The following is an 18,411-nucleotide window of genomic DNA, read 5'->3' as shown; positions in this document are numbered from 1 at the left end:
TCAGCATTCTTCTACCGATATACCCCGTGTCCCTCCCCTGCACATGTCCAATTGAGCCTCTCTCAATTAGTCTCCAAAACATCCTACATGCACTGCCCCCTTTAATAAACTTGTTTCTTATCCTGTCTATCCTCATTACAACCAATGGAAATCTCAATTCTTGTTATCTATTTATGTTGTAAATGTCTTACATTGCACCTGTATGGATTTCACATGTGTCTGTATACATTTTCTCTTGGTTCTCTGGTTTCCTCCCACCTCCCCCAAAAAAATGTCCATAGGTGGACTGGCTTACTAAATTGCCCCTAGAAGTGAAGATGTATATGAGCATGTGAATGTTGCCCTGTAATGGACTGGTGTCCTATTCAGAGTGTATTCCAACTTTGCACCCAGTATTCCTAGATAGGCTCCAGATCCACCACAACATTGACCTGTCTAAGAACCCTGTAGATGAATGAATAAATGTATTTACTTTCATTTGGTATCTGTTAGAACTTCTAATGGTCGACTTGTCAATGCCTGTGTGTGGGCTAATATTTATTAACTGTTACATTTATTTCAGTTGATCTGGAATCCCAGCTCATAGCAAAAATCTATTAATTCAATCCCCTTTACCAACATGGCATTGAAGTATTTAAGCTGTTAAAAGAATAAAACAGCTGTGCTGTGACCCCATTGTGTTCCACTCAGATTAAACAATTTTCCAGGCCACTGAATTCGATGAAAACAAGCCGCCAGTGCGCTGCAGATCTACGCCAGGACCCCAAACTCTGCAGCTTTCTCCTGAATCACCCCATCTGGCAGGGTTAACCACTGACTTCACTTCACTCACTGTGATGTTGAGGTGCTAACAATCTGACCAACCCCATTATTAATAACTAGCACGCCTGTCAGGGGAGGGTGTGAGCGCAATGTGCTATTTATCGTGCTCTTCAGAACGTTATGGTATGTTCCGTGCTTTTGATCTACAAGCTTATTTGGGTGATTGCTTTAATTCGTGGTGCCATTCGAATGTTTCGGTTGTTTGAGTTTTGATGATAATAATAATAATAATATTTAGATCCTCTGATTGCCTCAGGAGCAGACAGGATCAAAACAACTGCCTTTTTTTCTTTTTACCTCCTCTCTTTCCTCTAAAGGAAAGACTTGTTTCATACTCATAAAAGCGAGTAACTGAGATAAATTAGATGCTGGAGGCTTTCGGATGAATTTTAATGTCATTTGCAGTTCAGCAGAGAGACCCCTTCACCTGTGTCTACACACTTAGATGTTCAGAACAAAGGCAGCCCTATACACATTGATAAATAAATGAATACACTCCCTGTGCTAAACGGACAACACGTCGACCGAATACGCCAAGCTATTACCGAACGGCTGCATGTTTTTTTCGTGGCCTCCTGCCGTGTCAGGCTCTCCATATCGCACTGAATAATAATTACACTCGCAACCGGACCCCAGAGGATTTTGACCACACACAGTGTCAATAGGTTGATGTGAGACTGCTCTTCTTAAGAACTAGAAAAAAAATGCAGGGCACTGAAGGTTGATTCATTTGCGCTGCTCTAAGTCATCCATCCTTTTCCCAGCCACCCAAGAAGAGACCTTTTGGCCTAGATGATCCTTTGTGGTTTGTCCTGAAGACTCGACTGGCAAGAATCCAATAATCCTTTCTCAATCAAATATTAATTCCTCATTCGGACGCTCCCGCTAGGTGTTGTTTGGTCGTCATGGGGTATCTAATAATAGAGAAATTCACAAACATTTTGCCACTGAAAAATGACACAGTGGAACGGTATGCATGTGGATATGCTGAAAGCTTCACTATTAATCAATCAAGTTTTCTTAATTTTTCCCTTGTGTACCTCTGATGATGGAGAAAGATCTTTCATGATGGATCCTGGGAACAGTGGGGTGACAAGTGAATCTTATGGCACCATCGCATGCTTTTATGCCTATGTACAATAATATGTATGATATTAATATGATACACACATTATTGTGTTAAGTAATGCATGTAACCAGGCCAAAACCCCATTTCCTGGTACGTTGGAGACAGCTGTCTTAGAAAGTCAACATTAACTGCAATTGAAGATGCAAAACTCTATACCAGATTTCTGACTCAAACCAGGGATTGCTGCGAGGTTGCGATTTAGCCATTCTGCCTCCAGTCAAATAAGCATTTCTGTTTTGTCGCTGATCTAATTAAAAGCATTGCAGGTGTACACAACATTTGAAAATTAATTGCAAGCAATTATGACACAGATTACCTTTTCCATCACAATTTTACCCGTCGATATTTCACAAAGCTCACAGCAACAACGTCCGCCCACTCTCGTTTGCAGCAATCTGTAGCTCTTTTGTGTTACATTTTAATAGCCTGGTGAGATTCACACCTAACCTAAGAATTACCACCTTCATGTTATTTTTCCTTCAAGGCAGACTGTTTTACAGAAAGACGGCTAGAGTGTGAGCGTTGAGTACGCTTGTATGATTTGTGATGTGCAAAGCCTCAAGTGTTTATTTGTGCTATTGTTTATTTCTGCAATTGTCATTGAGATGCTGAGGGATTATTTTTGTGGTTACATGCCTGGTTTCAAGGACAGAGCAGGATGCGAGACATTGGGACCCTTTCAAATGCACCCTGTAATTACTGTATAGCAAATTCTCCTACTTTAGCTGGTTTAATCTCAAGCTTAATTGTTGCTTTCTTTTGGAAATGTCTGTACCCCCTAGGTAGGTACTCTTTGCATAGCATCTACCAGAAATAGATATGTAAATATACATACAACAAATGAATATAAAGGCCAGAAGTTGTTGAGCAAGTACTCAAATTAAAGTAGTTTTTATTATTTGTCAATGCCCATGCATTTCACACCTAGCCCTTCAGTGGTGTCCAACCTAAACCAAGCTACCTCTTAATATCATTATTATGCCACGGCTATAGAAACCATCAACATTATACAGAATCACAGTATAACACTAAGCCTGGTATCTCAGCGAGAATGAATGATATCTCCAAATCAAGGAACCCAGTAAAAACAATTTAACAAGTATCCTTTCACTAAAACCACAAGTCTGCTAGGTTGAAGCAACAGCTACAAGCTAAATGTATTTAAATCTACTGTTGAATTTTGCTGGGGTTATGGCAATACATGATGTGAAGGCTGAAATCTGATTGGATAGAAACTACAACATCTACAGACACTCAGTAATGAGAGAAATGGTTTGAAATGAAGAGAGTTGACTATTGTGAATAATTTAATACATGTTCAAGGAGAAAAATATATTAAAACATAAGTTTAGGCCAACAGAGAATACCCTGTTGGCCCTGACTTAGCCCGCCACTGGCAAGAAAATAGAGACAGACGGACGGACGGACGGACGGACGGACGGACGGACGGACGGACGGACAGACAGACAGATAGATAGATAGATAGATAGACAGACAGACAGACAGACAGACAGACAGACAGACAGACAGACAGACAGACAGACAGACAGATATTGATATTTATAATGTGTTGGGTGGATTTAACCATGGAGCTGCCATACCACACTGTAATGGAGTTAGTAAGGATGCCTTCAATGATGCAGCGATAAAAGCTAGTTTAAATGCCAGTAGACAGATTAACCTTTTGAAAAACGCCTCAAGAAGTATAGACGCTATTGTGCCTTCCTAACCAGGGCTGAAGTGTTCTGGTGCCAGGAAAGATCTGCAGAGATGTGGACTCCAGGAACTTAAAGTTAAACACCTGCTCTACTTCAGTGTTCTGTGATGTAGACAGGGGAGTGTCTCCTTGCTGTTAGATTTCCAGAAGTCCACAATGAGCTCTTCAGTCTTCATGACATTGAGGGTGAGGTTCTTGGTGGCATGGTTGAGGTTATTAGCTGTTCACTGATGGACATTCGAATGCCTGGCAGCATGGTGTGCCACCAACAACCTCACCCTCAATGCCATGAAGACTAAAGAGCTCATTGTGGACTTCTGGAAATCTTACAGAAAGGAGACATTCCCCTGTCTACAGTACAGGAAACTGAAGTAGAGCAGGTGTTTAACTTTAAGTTCCTGGAGTCCACATCTCTGCAGATCTTTCCTGGCACCAGAACAGGGGCAAGAAAAAAAAACTTGAGATGGTACGACAAAGAAACCTCAAAAGGAACCTCATCCTCATCTGGTTCCTTTTTGACTCTGGTTCCTTTCGAGGTTTCTTTGTTGTACCATCTCAAGTTTTTTTTTTCTTGCCCCTGTTGCCTCTGTGTCTCTCATTAGGGATAAAAGTATATGGACTAATCAATGATGAAAAGTTTTGTATTTTTCTATTAAATTCTGTAAAGCTTTGGGATAATGTCCATTGTAATAAGATATCTAATAAAACTCCATCAATGAAACTTAAACCTTGGTGTTCAGGTAAAAAATAATGGGAAAGGTGGATTTCTGTATGCATGATCATCTAAATACAAGCTGAACAAAACTCAAATAAATGAGAACCCTGCTGCTCCCCGGTGTGTTGTAGGAGCAGCAGACTGCTCAAATGCAACACACACATCTATAGTCACGTACAGTGCTTATATAGGAAAGAGGAAGAATAGGCATACATTCCATTACAAAATGCATAGCAGAAAGATACACCCTGTGATGAAAAGAACTTGACGTGACTCGATAATAGAATTTCAAAGATGAGCTGCAGCTCATCCACAAGCCTTGGGTTGAGATTTACTGGGTTCTGATGAATCTTCAGGATTCAAAAATCAAAACGATTATATCACAGTATGTGAATACCCTCAAAAGAAAAGAAGAAATTAAATTGCATATTGGAGTAGAATGAGCAGTACCTTCAAGTGTGCAAGTTTTATATCTGTGGTTGTAGAACCTTGAGGATGTAATGCACCTTTACAATTCATTTAAGGTTCACAGCCTTTAAGGACCACTTTTGTAGCTTTTAAAACAAATTTACCTGTAGAGAGAAATCGAGAAATCCATTCGCCTTGACTTGAATAATTCAAGATCACCAACACATCAGGCAATACATGGGCATGGGGATGGGTTCAAATGTTGGAGAGATCTGATGATGGTAGAGGCTTTCTTTACTAGAAACGTAATTATTTTTTCTCATGATTTGACTGGACACTTGGATGTGTATGGAGAGAATGTGTGTGTGTGTGTGTGTGTGTGTGTGTGTGTGTGTGTGTGTGTGTGTGTGTGTGTGTGTGTGTGTGTGTGTGTGTGTGTGCACGCATTAATGTTTATTCTAGAGGACCAGTCCTGTATCTGCTGAGATTTCCCATAATTCACATAGCTTATGAGAACTAAGGTGTTTCTGTGGGAATCCTGTGACCCAAAAGTCCATAACGCATGTGAGGGGGAGAAATTGTTGTTGGTATCTCTCTCTCTCTCTCTCTCTCTCTCTCTCTCTCGCTCTCTTTCACACACACACACACACACACACACACACACACACACACACACACACACACACACACACACCTTCCACACTTTAATGTCCCAAAATCTCTCTCTCTCTCTCTCTCTCTCTCTCTCTCTCTCTCTCTCTCTCTCTCTCTCTCTCTCTCTCTCTCTCACGTAGCAGGGCTTACAACCGGGAGAACAAGCTCGCGCGCTAGTGACACTCAGCCCCAGTGCTGAGGCGCGCGCGTGCCTCTCTGCTGCACCAGATTCCTCCTCGTGCAGTTTTAAACATCACTTTCTAAAAAAAGCCACAGCATTATAGGAAATATTCTTTTTTTTTCTTACAAAATAAGAAATTAAAAGTAAAAATAAATAAATGAATGAATATATATTTAAAAAAAATGACTCCAGATTCAACACCCAGCGTTTAAAGGAATCCGACGGATTTTTGTTGTTTTTGTAAAGCGCGCGCAGGAGGTGGAAAAGAAGAGAAGAGCAAAGAAAAGGAAAAAAAAAAACAACAAACAAAAAAAGAAAGAAAGAAAAGCAAAAGGGACGAGCGGAACATTCCTTTGGAAGTTGGTAATAAGGGGATATTTGTAAAAAAAAAAAAATTTTTTTGCGCACGATGCCGCGTTATTTGGCGGCTGTGTGGTTCGGTGTGCTCGCGCTGGTCGCGCTCACGGCGGCGCAGAACGACACGGAGCCCATAGTGCTGGAGGGGAAATGTCTGGTGGTGTGCGACTCGAACCCGGCCACGGACGCCAAAGGCTCTTCGTCTCCGCTCGGCATCTCAGTGCGCGCGGCCAACTCCAAGGTTGCGTTCTCAGCTGTGAGGAGCAACAACCACGAGCCGTCCGAGATGAGCAACAAAACACGGATCATCTACTTCGACCAAGTAAAGGACGCTCATTTCTTGTTAGAAAAGTTAGCCGGAAGCAGAGTTTCATGGATGTGCTTGAAAAACGGATTGCAATCAATGCATGCATGGTGTGTGTATATATATATATATATATATATATATATATATATATATATATATATATATATATATATATATATATATATATATATATATATATACACCATGCATGCATGCACACACACTCACACACACTCACACACATATTCATCTAAATTCTGTATTCAATGTATATATGTATTGGTTGCAATCTGTTTTGCAAGCACATATGCATATGTATGTACATGCATGCATATGGGTTTTTATATATATATATATATATATATATATATATATATATATATATATAGAGAGAGAGAGAGAGAGAGAGAGAGAGAGAGAGAGAGATAAAGGAAAACTATTTCTACCAAACCAATAATTCTCAAAATAAATATACTCTTCCTTCTTCCACCAAGAGCACACCTATTCTACATTTAGTAAGCTATACATCTTACAATTAGGCCGTAAGGACCACTGGTTCAAATACATTTGCACTAAAATCTAATTAAAGGTGTACTACTTGCACTTTCCTATGTATAAGATGCACATTAAAGGTACAAAATACATTCAATATACCCTGAAAGACACCAATTTGGTTGGCATATTGTCCTACTGAGAGTTTGTATATTCTAGCATATCAATGAAAAAGAAACCAACAACTTAAAGAACAGAAATAAAACACATGCATTGTGGTATATTATAAAAAAATTGTCTAATATATTAAGACAGTCAATGATTTAAGCAAATAATATTTAGTAATGGAGTTGTATAATGACACACTGACACTGCTTTTATATATATGTGTGAGATTATTTATAATGACTTATTTACCCACTATGGTATAACATTTATTATATATACGATTTTCCTATTACGTTTCTGTAAAAATATCCTACGTACATTAAGCACTGTGGAGGTCAAGAGTTGAAGTGTATTGGACGGTGCATGGTGTGTACAGGTGTGCATAGAAAATGCAAATGTAATCGTTCAAGTCAGATTCAAGGCCTCTCGTGTAGTTCTTCAAACCCGTTGCCATTGCGTTTCTACCCTCCTGAATAGAGAGTAGAGAAGACCACACAGGCATCATGAAGTGCAGAAAACAAAAGCACACACTCAACGCACAGTATTGCCCACTGTGCTGCATGCATTCGGTAGCCCTCCATAAATCATTACTGTGCACCCCTACCTGTCTTTTCTCGCTGTAAACCTGCAGCAAATGCAATTCATAACCCTAATCTTTAATTCTTAAGCCATACATCACGCTGCATCTTGCATAAATTTATTCAACAGTTATGGATCACTGATATAGCTTTTTCGGATGGTTACACAATATACTATTAGAACCTCTTCCAATACTAAGCAATACAAGGCTGTGAGATGCAAATGAACCCTCCAACCAATCTCTATTTTTTTGTGTGTGTGTGTGTGTGTGTGTGTGTGTGTGTGTGTGTGTGTGTGTGTGTGTGCTCCAAATGAGTGTTTTCTGTGGGTGTTTTTTTTTGATGATTCATGGCTTTCACATGGTCCAGTAGGCATAAATGATTCGAATGAAAATGATGCAATTTGTAACCATGTCAACAGACGTTTTGTATAAGTACCTTGTTAATATATTGCAGGCTCTATTGTAATTGGAGCATGTAAGCTCAGTATAGTTTCTTTTCATTAGTATCGTTCAGCCTTGTATTTCGCCGCTTTTATCACTTTTAAAACCTTTGTGTTGCCTTAACTAATTTCTCATTTAGTTGTCAGTCACACACACACACACACACACACACACACACACACACACACACACACACACACACACACACACACACACACACACACACACACAAAGGCCAGGTGAAGTGCATTCATTTGAGCTCAGCCTTGGCGTTCAGATTGACTGGACAATAGACACTGAAATTAGTTATAAATAGGTTTGTGTAGATCGTTATTCGAGGACTGCAGAAGCACGTACAGTAGCAACTACAATTTTTGTATACCAGCATGTCTATTATTACTAAACAATTGTGTCCCTTTAAAGAAGTCATGGTTTAAGATTCGGCCCAGGAGTTAATAAAGTCTTAATTGGGCATCCAAGCAGATGGACTACAGCAAACAGTATATTAACTTTTAACAAAGCAGTGCGCTACCTTGCACCACACACTGTTTCCTTTCAACCCTCCCTTCTGCTCTTTCTTATCGCTGCTCCTTTTTCCTGCAACGACAGTGCTAATAACTGGGCATATTGATGCAGGGCACAAAATAAAACTCGGCTGCTTTTTTTTCTGCTGAGATGTGCTGTGTATATGCTGCCCTTGAGGACCTATTATTCCTTACTCATTACTTTGGCTGCAGGGGCAGGAGGAGGGGAAAAGTGATAAAAGGAGGTAGTCTGACCAGCTGCCCTCCGCCCCTGTTTTGTGCAAAACCTCAATGCACACAAATCACAAACCAACCAACTAACCAACCATGCATTCTGTCTAACCCATTGGATTGAGGCCTCACGGGGCCTTTATGTAACTCTCTGGCGGCGGAGCAAGCCGCGCTGGCCCGCTGCGTATTGTGTGAGAGCTGTGCGGATGCTAGCCACGCTCCCAACGGGATGGATGCTGGTGCCGATTGTGCTTAATCTTCTCAACACTCATTGGAACGAGCTGCCTGGGTTTGGAAAGGACTATTGGATGCCCATTTATGAGCTATCTGGAGCTTCTAGATATGTTTATGGCAGGTGATTGTGTCTTATCTGTCCCAGACGGTTATAGCAGAAGAGAGCCAGGTGGATATTGGGTCAGACCTTTGTTTAAAAAAAAAAAAACAGAAAATATGTAGGGATGTACTGCGATTCTGGTGTATTATACTTGTTTTCTCTTTTGTATATTATTGCAGGAATTCCTAGTGCCAGTAGTTTTGCATAAACACTGTGCAGGCACTTTTGATATTTCAGAGTTGCCAGCAAAGGCAAATGCAAAACAAAAAAAAAAAAAACAATTGTCACATACAAAAGGAAACTGTATAATTATTGTGCAAATTAATATATTGCTGAAATCTTAGATCTGACTGGAATATCACACATTTTAAATGTCAAATGAATTCACATGGTTTTAATTTTTACAACTAAAAATAGACACACATAAAACACTGTATAGTTTATCACAGATATGACACAACTATATATGAATAAAAAATAATACATCTTTTGCTTAATACCCTCTATTTGACATTCTTTTAGCTAGCAGTCTGAGCAGTCCAACAGTGGCACATAAAGCCCAGTAAACTGAAGCCCTAAAGTCTGTAAGACAATATATTCAGAAGACACATCCAGGTATCACAATACCTCCCTATATTGCTCATACACCAATATCCCAAGACCACAAGGAGCTTAAAGAGGAAGGAAATATGATATATCCAATACAAAGTTCAAACTGGAATATATTTTTTAATACCTTCGCCTCATGTAACAATAAAAAAAGAACTACCGTATGTTCCGGACTATAAGCCGCTACTTTTTTTTTTCCACGCTTTGAACCCCGCGGCTTAAACAACGAAGCGGCTAATATATGGATTTTTTCTGGGTTTTTCCCGGTTTCACAAACTTCAAGCCAAAAAACTGAGCCCCATAACATTAGACCAATGAAATTGTCGAACGGGTTCAGGTGAACCAATGAAACTCTTTATATTAAATCAGATGCGCTCCCACTGATTCGGGCCGCACCACATCATAAATATGGATGAGGTTCCTCTGACGTTTGACCTGCCGCTCACTCGGACTGTCTACAGGAAATGCGAATCATTCGTCACGCTGAAAACAACCGGGCATGAAAAAACACTTTACCTGTGTTCTGAGCTGCACGGCATCGAGAGAAAAGCTTCACCGATGGTGATTTTTAAACACACGACGATGCCAAAAGAAAAACTCTCGAGGGAAAAAGTTGTGAAAGGAAGGAGGAAGACAGTGAACAATGACTTTCTTGGTAGGCTACTGTTTAGATACAAGCCGTGTAACAATCACGGTGTTTCGTTAAAGCCTGTGTAAAGTTTATTAGTTTCAATGTAGGCTTATAGACAGGTGCGGCGTATTTATGTTCAAAATTAAAATCTTTGCCCAATTCAGTGGGTGCGGCTTATATTTGGGTGCGCTTAATAGTCCGGAAATTTGCATTACACATTTCAATTGGGTATGTTTGCAGATTCCTTTATGCAAATTTCTTACAAATAAAACAAAAGCCAACTTTAGCATCAAGTTTTTAAAGAAGCAGAAGACAATACAAGGAAGAACACACAAGGCCTGCTTTACTAGGATCCCACAGTAACTGGTTTTTGCCTTTGGAATGGGATACCTGGTGATTTACAAAATGTATCGTATTCATTTCACCATGTGGAAACCAGAGAAGAAAACAATATGTACGTAAATGAGGTTTTTGCTTGTATTGTTTGTTCCTGACAGCTGCACACAGTCCTGGAAGAGTAAAAACGAAAAACCTGTCACCTGAGCATAACTGCGCATCAATTACGGCAGTGAGACGTGTTAAAGTGTATGAAAACAAAACGAAACTGTTCACGATATGTGTTGTCTATTTTGTGATAAATAGTAGAATTAGTGCAAATTAACAAAGTGCAGTTAAATACGTTAATATATGTACAAGCATTGAATAAATATGGAATATGTGCAGAAGCTGTCGAGCAAATAATAGCCGTAAAGAATATATATGTTTACAGTATATGCATGTATGTATGTATGAAAATGTTTAAATATATGTGGCCGAAACATTTAATTTCATACCTGGGCCTTCAGTGGTGTCCTGCCTGAATCAGTCCATCTCTCAATACCATGAGGATGCACTGAATCCAACAAATTCATTGCAGCCACAGCTGCACCACCCACATACATCACTTCTAGTGTACGATTCGATATTAACTCCATAAAATAACCTTGGGCTTTCCGTGCATTTCTGCGAATTTTTTTTCCATGCATTATTGAAAATTTGGGGTTTTTCTGCAAACTCTACAGGAAAGAACACAGCGTTTAAATGGTTAATGAAAAAGCATACCATCTGGTTTCATTTGTTTTGGCCAACATTTTCTCACTTTTCTTTTCTTCGTCTCGTAAATGTCCTTGTAAGTATATTTGCGAGCAAAACAATTTTATGCTTAAAGAGCCTGCAGGTGCTGCCTGTGAAGAGCTTATGGCAGACAGATACATTTAGCCCCGGCAATATGTCATTTGAGGGCTGAAATTTGATTGGATAAAAACTCTAACCTAAAATTGCACTAGAAGCGGCACAGGTGAGAGAAAAACTATGAAATGAAGAGATTTGACTACTGGGAATAATTGAATACATATTCAAGGACAAATTAAAATTAAAATACATGTCAGTGATTCTGATAGATTCTAGGCCCTGATGGCCCACCACTGATATATCTATATTTAGTACAGTTATAATTATATAGCAGTAATTAATATTAATTCATTTTAAGATTTAACTAGTTTTTTTTCGGATATCACAGCATATCCGTAATCAACACTTTTATTAAAACATGGTGGATGACATTTCTGTCTTTAACTGGTGTAAATTGGCTTTGACAAATTGTATAACTTCCTTTCAGATCTATTTTTTTCTCACGTAATCTCCATTCTGCAACGCTATGAGGCTTGAATAAATCAAATTGCAGGTAAAAATCAATCTATTTCTGCAAACACCCTTGTGTTTTTCACTTTTAGATATAAATGTCCCAAATTCATATTTCTCAAGTGGACGTTGCTAATTTGAAATACACAAACCTCTGTACGCCCTGTCTGTTAATTAGTTTACAGATTTTTGCAGGTCTAATCAAATGTGCATGCAAATTAAAAGTTTAAGGTTTGAATGTCTGATTAATTAGTGGTCATTAGTCTGTGTTGGGGGACTGCAGGAGAATGTTTTTCAGAACTGTTTGATAATTGCACATTTTGAAGAATCTGTACAAAAGAACACAAGTAAGGCATAATTAACTGTAGACAGAGGATGGGATTGCAGACGTGACATTTCTTATAGCTTCCATTGTATTAAATTCGACAGATTGATTGTTGCTCATTAGAAATCTTAGTATGAAACTCGGATGAGATCAGGATGTGGATACAGTGAGTAGCCAGTTAGTAGTAGAGTAGTAGTTACTGCTATCATGGGGTCTGAAGTTCTAAGAAAACAAATGAAAATGCTTCTATTTTGCAAACATTCAAAAATATTTTTTTTTCTCCTTCTTCTTCTTGCTAGGGGTTAAGGTTAGGGGTCATCACAGCAGATCATCCGTCTCCATACCACTCTGTCCTCTACATCTGCCTCTTTTAAATTAATCACCTGCACCTTTTCCCTCACATCAATAAACCTCCACCTTGGCCTTCTTCTATTCCTCCTACCTGGTGCCTCCATTCTGAACATTCTTCTACCGATATATCCCATGACCAAACCCTCATCTTGTCTCCAAAATCTAATAAACAGATTTCTAATTCTTACCATCTTCGTCAGTGCAATAACGATCACTGCATCTACAACTCTGCCACCCTGCACCTCCGCCTCCTGTCTTTTTGTCAATGCCACTGTCTCTAAACCATACAACATAGCAGGTCTCACTACTATCTTAGAAACTTTCCTTTTTACTTTTGCAGATACCCTTCTATCGCAAATCACTCCTTCCACTCTTCTCCACCCGCTCTACCCTGCCTGCACTGTCTTCTTTTCTTTCCTAACAAGCATCCACAAATGTAATATTAAGTGCATTTTTACAAATGATATTATGAGCAATAACTTAATTAAAAAGTAATATATAATAGAATATTTACATGAATACAATTTTTTCCCCTGCTATTCGGTATGTCTCCCATTTGTCGTAATGACATTCAAGCTGGCATGCATTACACATATTTGTGTACAATCTAATGATTCCTGTTAGTTCAAAACCATAGGAATGCTTGTTTTTGTTATTGTTTTTTTTTTTTACACTTTTTTAGTGGACAGGTAAAATTTTCAAGAAAAAGTAATCTTTTGTGCAAAGGACTTACAAATGTTACAAATTTGGTAACATTTAAAAAGTAATTTTATATCTTTCTTTAAAACATGAGTTGTATCTGAAAAAGAAAGATAGAACTAAATAAATACATACAATGTACAACAGAATTTCAATGGGGTCTCAGACTTTTGGACCCCACTGAATCTGGAGTGTACCTTTTTTGACCTGCATGAATTACCCTGGGTATGGATTTTTACAAGATGCTGGATATGTATTTTATTGAAAACCACAGGATTTCCCTGTGTCTTGCTCTGAACCACCATTTTCCACCTCTGACCAAATATTCTTGTAAAGTATTAAACTCTAAAAGCTTTGCAGGCCATTGTGGTTGTAAAACCCCTTGAATGAAATGGTCTTTGAACCAGTTAGCTATAACACATGCCTTGTCCCATGGTGGATTGTTAGGCTGAACGTTTCAATCTGATTGAATGAAAAAAAATAATACACTGAGCACAAATATTCAGATGTAATGTGCTATTTAAATATTCATATCAGGTGTCCTTATGTGGACTAGAAAACCATTTAAATGCAATCACAATGCCACTACTGGCAACGACTTCTAACACCAAACAGGAAGGATAGATTTTGATTGGAATGTAGTTAGAATGTTCCCTCAGGCCAACTCCCCACATTTCACTATTCTAGTTGAGATGCTTTTGTGCACTTCAGACATTCTTTTGCTTTTTTGTGTCATGGTAGGCCGTTTGAGACGGATGCAAAAAAATTGATTGTTCGCAGACTAGAGAACTCGTAGGTTTCCATGCTAATGATGACCTTGGGTGTGAGGATTTTTCTGTTTACAGCTCTTCTTCTTTGATTTAAAGGTTATTTACTTGCATAATTTGTACTTCCTTTGAAACAGTCATGTGGAAATTAGGATTATGGGTAAATTAAGATTAAATGTTAGAATCTATAAACCTAGAACTGTTTGGATTTGCTCTCGGGTTAACCATCCTAACAATTCATTATTGCTAGAGCCGAACAATTTGAACAATTGATGCTAGATAACAGGTTTTATCCCCATTCAGTGCAGCCTTTCACCTTATGAGACTATAAAATTCATGAAAAATTAATATGTAAAGAATTTGCCAACTAAGTGTTTAGGGATGCAGTGTTATTTGCATCCTGCAGTTGGAAACCGATTTTGCTTTGTGGTTTGAATTCATAATTAAAACGGCATTATTCCAAAAATAAAATAGCATATCCTGGGTATTGGTTTATGGCCAGTAACAGAGCATGACAGCAAAGAGGAATTCCTGCTGTTTACAAATACATATTTTAATCAAGATATTTATTACCATCTCATGCTAAAATTTTCAGGGGTTTCAACTGGAAAGAAAATTAAATAGAAAATACTTGAATTATACAGTATGGCCAAGATATTTCTTCAAACATTTCAGTTTTCTTTATTGTATTTTTGTTTTGACTTAATTTCATGCTTTGATGCCTCTAAAATATATATATTTTTTCTCCATTCTACAGGTTCTTGTCAACATAGGAAACTATTTCACATTGGACTCTGTATTTCTGTCACCTCGCAAAGGCATCTACAGTTTCAACTTTCATGTTATTAAAGTATACCAGAGCCAGACCATACAGGTGAGAAAGAATATGAACAATGCACTGTGGTAGGGCTTGCAATATATCATGATATAATTATCATCCTACAGTATGGTATATAGGATGTCTTGTACAAGCAAAATATTTAAACTTTCTAAAATTTGCCAAAAGAGCATTTTTTTTTATACCCAATAAAAAGGGGAATATTTCGTTTAAGCATTTTGAAATTTTCAATATTTACAGCTACTTCCTAGAAGCCCCACCCCTACCTTCATGGCATGTGCTCTCATTTTCTGACCAAGTATATGGAGAATGTTAATCAATGTGACAAGAATTTATCCAAGTATGTTTGACTGAGCATACATTCTTCGAGCTAACATTCTTGGAGGTGGTGTTTGGTTCCAGCTAATCTAAAAAGTCAATCATGTGGATGTTAGAATCGCAGTCTGAAAGGATTGCCTCCAAATGTGATCTTACAATGCAAAAAAGTCATCTTAGCAAGTAAATACACATTATATAGACAAAAGTACAGGGACACCTGATTTTTTCCAGTCATATGTGGCTCTTCCCTCAAACACAATTTTGTCTTTAGATATGGTGGAAGTAAATCTGTTTGAACATGACGATCCCCCTGTGAACTCCATGAAGATATACACCCATCAGTTATGACATTATGACCACCTGCCTAATATTGTGTTGGTTCCCCTTTTGCTGCCGAAACAGTCCTGACCCGTCGAGCATTAACAGCATTAACTTTTTCAGCAAGTTGAGCTACAGGAGCTCTTCTGTTGGTTTGGACCACAAGGTCCAGCCTTTGCTCCCCACGTGCCTGTACCCTGTCGCCGGTTCACCACTCTTCCTTCCATGGAACACTTTTGATAGCTACTGACCACTGCTGACCGAGAAACACCCCACAAGAGCAGCAGTTTTGGAGTGATTAGTGTAGTTTACACAAGTTCGAGTGGAAGCTCTTGAGTGGCCTGCAATAGACTTCTGACTGCAAACCTATTATACACCTTTGGGATGAACTGGAACTCTCACCTAACGTCCCTGTGGCTGAATAAGCACAGATTTCCACAAGCACACTACAAAATCTAGTAGACCTTCCCAGAAGAATGAAGGTTATTATAACAGCAAATGAGGACTAAACATTGATTGGGATGTTCAAAAAGCACATATGACACACACCTTCTGTCCATTTAGCATATTTTGAATATATAATCGAATATACAGTCGCAATAAACAAAAATATACAATCGTTATTACTCAAAGTTTGTTGTGTTCTTATTCTATTAGCAGATCATTTTGCTTCTTTTGAGAAATAAAAGATTTCAATGAGCAGAATGTTCAGAATGTTTCCACTTGCTAAGATTACATTATTCTGCAGTATATGTTTACAGTAACTGTTTGAATGGAGAATCACATTAAAGTGCAGCTTCTCACTGGGTTTTCGTGATTGCCGCAGTTCCTGACTGCACAGTTGGTAACATTGCACCTCCAGTAAACCTAAAAAGTTTTTTTTTAGGATTAAGTATAGTTAAAATTGTTTATTGTGACATTGTCTAATGTAAAATTTATCAGTATTACACAATTCATATTCCAAGAACTTAATCAAAAATATAAGATTACCTTTTAAATCATGCTTTGCAGTTGATCTTTTTGAGAAATGGGATTTTGCTGTAAGACATCTCTTGTAAAGCAAGTGCAGTATTAATGAAGTTGATATCTTGTAAAGTCCAACTGCACTTTGTTTGACTCCTTGTTGTTGTTTTGTGAGTTTCTTCTCAGACTTCTCATCTGCTGTCTTTTAGGTGAACCTGATGTTAAACGGAAAGCCAGTCATCTCTGCTTTCGCAGGCGACAAAGACGTGACACGAGAGGCTGCTACCAATGGTGTTCTCCTCTACCTGGACAAGGAGGACAAGGTTTACTTAAAACTAGAAAAGGGAAATCTTGTGGGTGGGTGGCAGTATTCCACCTTTTCTGGATTCCTTGTATTTCCTCTGTGAAATTCTGCTGCCAGCTTCTCCATATGCCAACAACATCTCGCCATTGTTTAACCCGATCTGTCCATATTAACAGGAAGGGGCCTGGACTGGAGGAATTCCTCCAAACAATCATCCATTTACCGTTTGCCCAAATGTAAAAAGGACATTTGGAGAAATATCGTTGTGGCATGTGTGTTCCTGTTTTCACAATGCAAAGACACATCTAGGGACCTGCTGCGAGTCTTTGTTGCCTTCATAAATTTAAGAAAATCCAACCGAAATATTTAGTGTCTTTCAAAAGCTGTGGATTTTTCTTACCATGCGTCCAATATAAGTCACTTTTCTGATGTCTGTAGGGTCTGTCGGTGTCATTCGTAATCCGATCATGCATTTGCAACTGTTTGATATGATAAAGCACTTATTTCTTTGGAGAATTCAGGGGGCACAGCATTTTCTTTGCACATCATTAGGAACTTCAGACCTAATCAATAAAATATTGATAATATAATAATAACTTAATAAATATTGGGCCATTAAAGCTGATTTAAAGATTCCGAAGTGTTAGTCCTGATCTTATACACTTTATTTAGGTTTAAAGAATTATATATTATTACAAAATTTTTTGTTTAATTGGGGAAATGTTTAATTAATAAAAATAATAATAATAATAATAATAATAACAATAATAATAATAATAATTAATAATAATATAATACACTAATTATACTAAAAATTGCTATTTATTTATTTATTTGTTTATGCATTTATTTATTTATTTATTTATTTATTTATTTATTCATTCATTCATTCATTCATTCATTCATTTATTTATTTACAATTTGTTGAAACACATTTATTTTCATTTGCCAAACAAAAAAACAAAAAAACAAAAAAAAGAAGAAGAAGAAACAGAAAAGGCCAACTTTTTATGTGCTTGGGTCAATTCCTCTAATGAAAATACCCACATGCCTAAATCAAATATAAGTTTATATTAGCCTCCAGAACCTACTTTTAGTTCATTTAAAATCATTAGTAAGGAAGAGAAATAAAAATCTTTGTAACTATGACGCAAACAGTTTACTTCTATATTATATTTACATTGTGTCCTTAAACTAGCCAGTGGACTCTCCAAGGATGTAAACCTTTTGTATATCTACTTCCATAAATATTATTTATATGGCTAATGAATTGTAATAAATATAAGATGTATTGGGTATTTAAAATGTTTTATTTTACAGTTGTCTTGCTATACAAATCAGAAAGCTGGATTTCTCATTCAAATTCAGCAATTATCTTATTAAAAGCAAATAATCATAACTAAAACAAATTCATTTCTCCAAACATAAGGAACAGTGGTTAAGTGTAAATTCAGCCAGTGTATCAATGATGTACATGTTACTAGATATCTTGCAAAGATTAAAAATGCATTATGGAGTGGATTACAGTGGAACCTCGGAGCTCGCGAG

The 18,411-nt window shown here is 37.8% G+C and overlaps 1 protein-coding gene across 1 annotated transcript; it reads left to right on the top strand.

Moving 5' to 3' along the window:
- Positions 1–5,628: 5,628 nt before the first annotated feature.
- On the top strand, positions 5,629–17,593 carry cbln4 (cerebellin 4 precursor). The gene is made up of 3 exons (XM_083570434.1): positions 5,629–6,305; positions 14,880–14,996; positions 16,769–17,593. Exons 1-3 carry the CDS (start codon positions 6,036–6,038, stop codon positions 16,964–16,966), a joined length of 585 nt encoding a protein of 194 aa, XP_083426560.1. The 5' UTR covers positions 5,629–6,035; the 3' UTR covers positions 16,967–17,593.
- Positions 17,594–18,411: the final 818 nt, after the last annotated feature.

The sequence above is a fragment of the Silurus aristotelis genome, assembly GCF_946808225.1.
Source record: "Silurus aristotelis genome assembly, chromosome: 19".
Taxonomy (NCBI): Eukaryota; Metazoa; Chordata; class Actinopteri; order Siluriformes; family Siluridae; genus Silurus; species Silurus aristotelis.
Note: the sequence above shows the minus strand (reverse complement) of the source record. Positions and strands in the feature narration are given on the sequence as shown.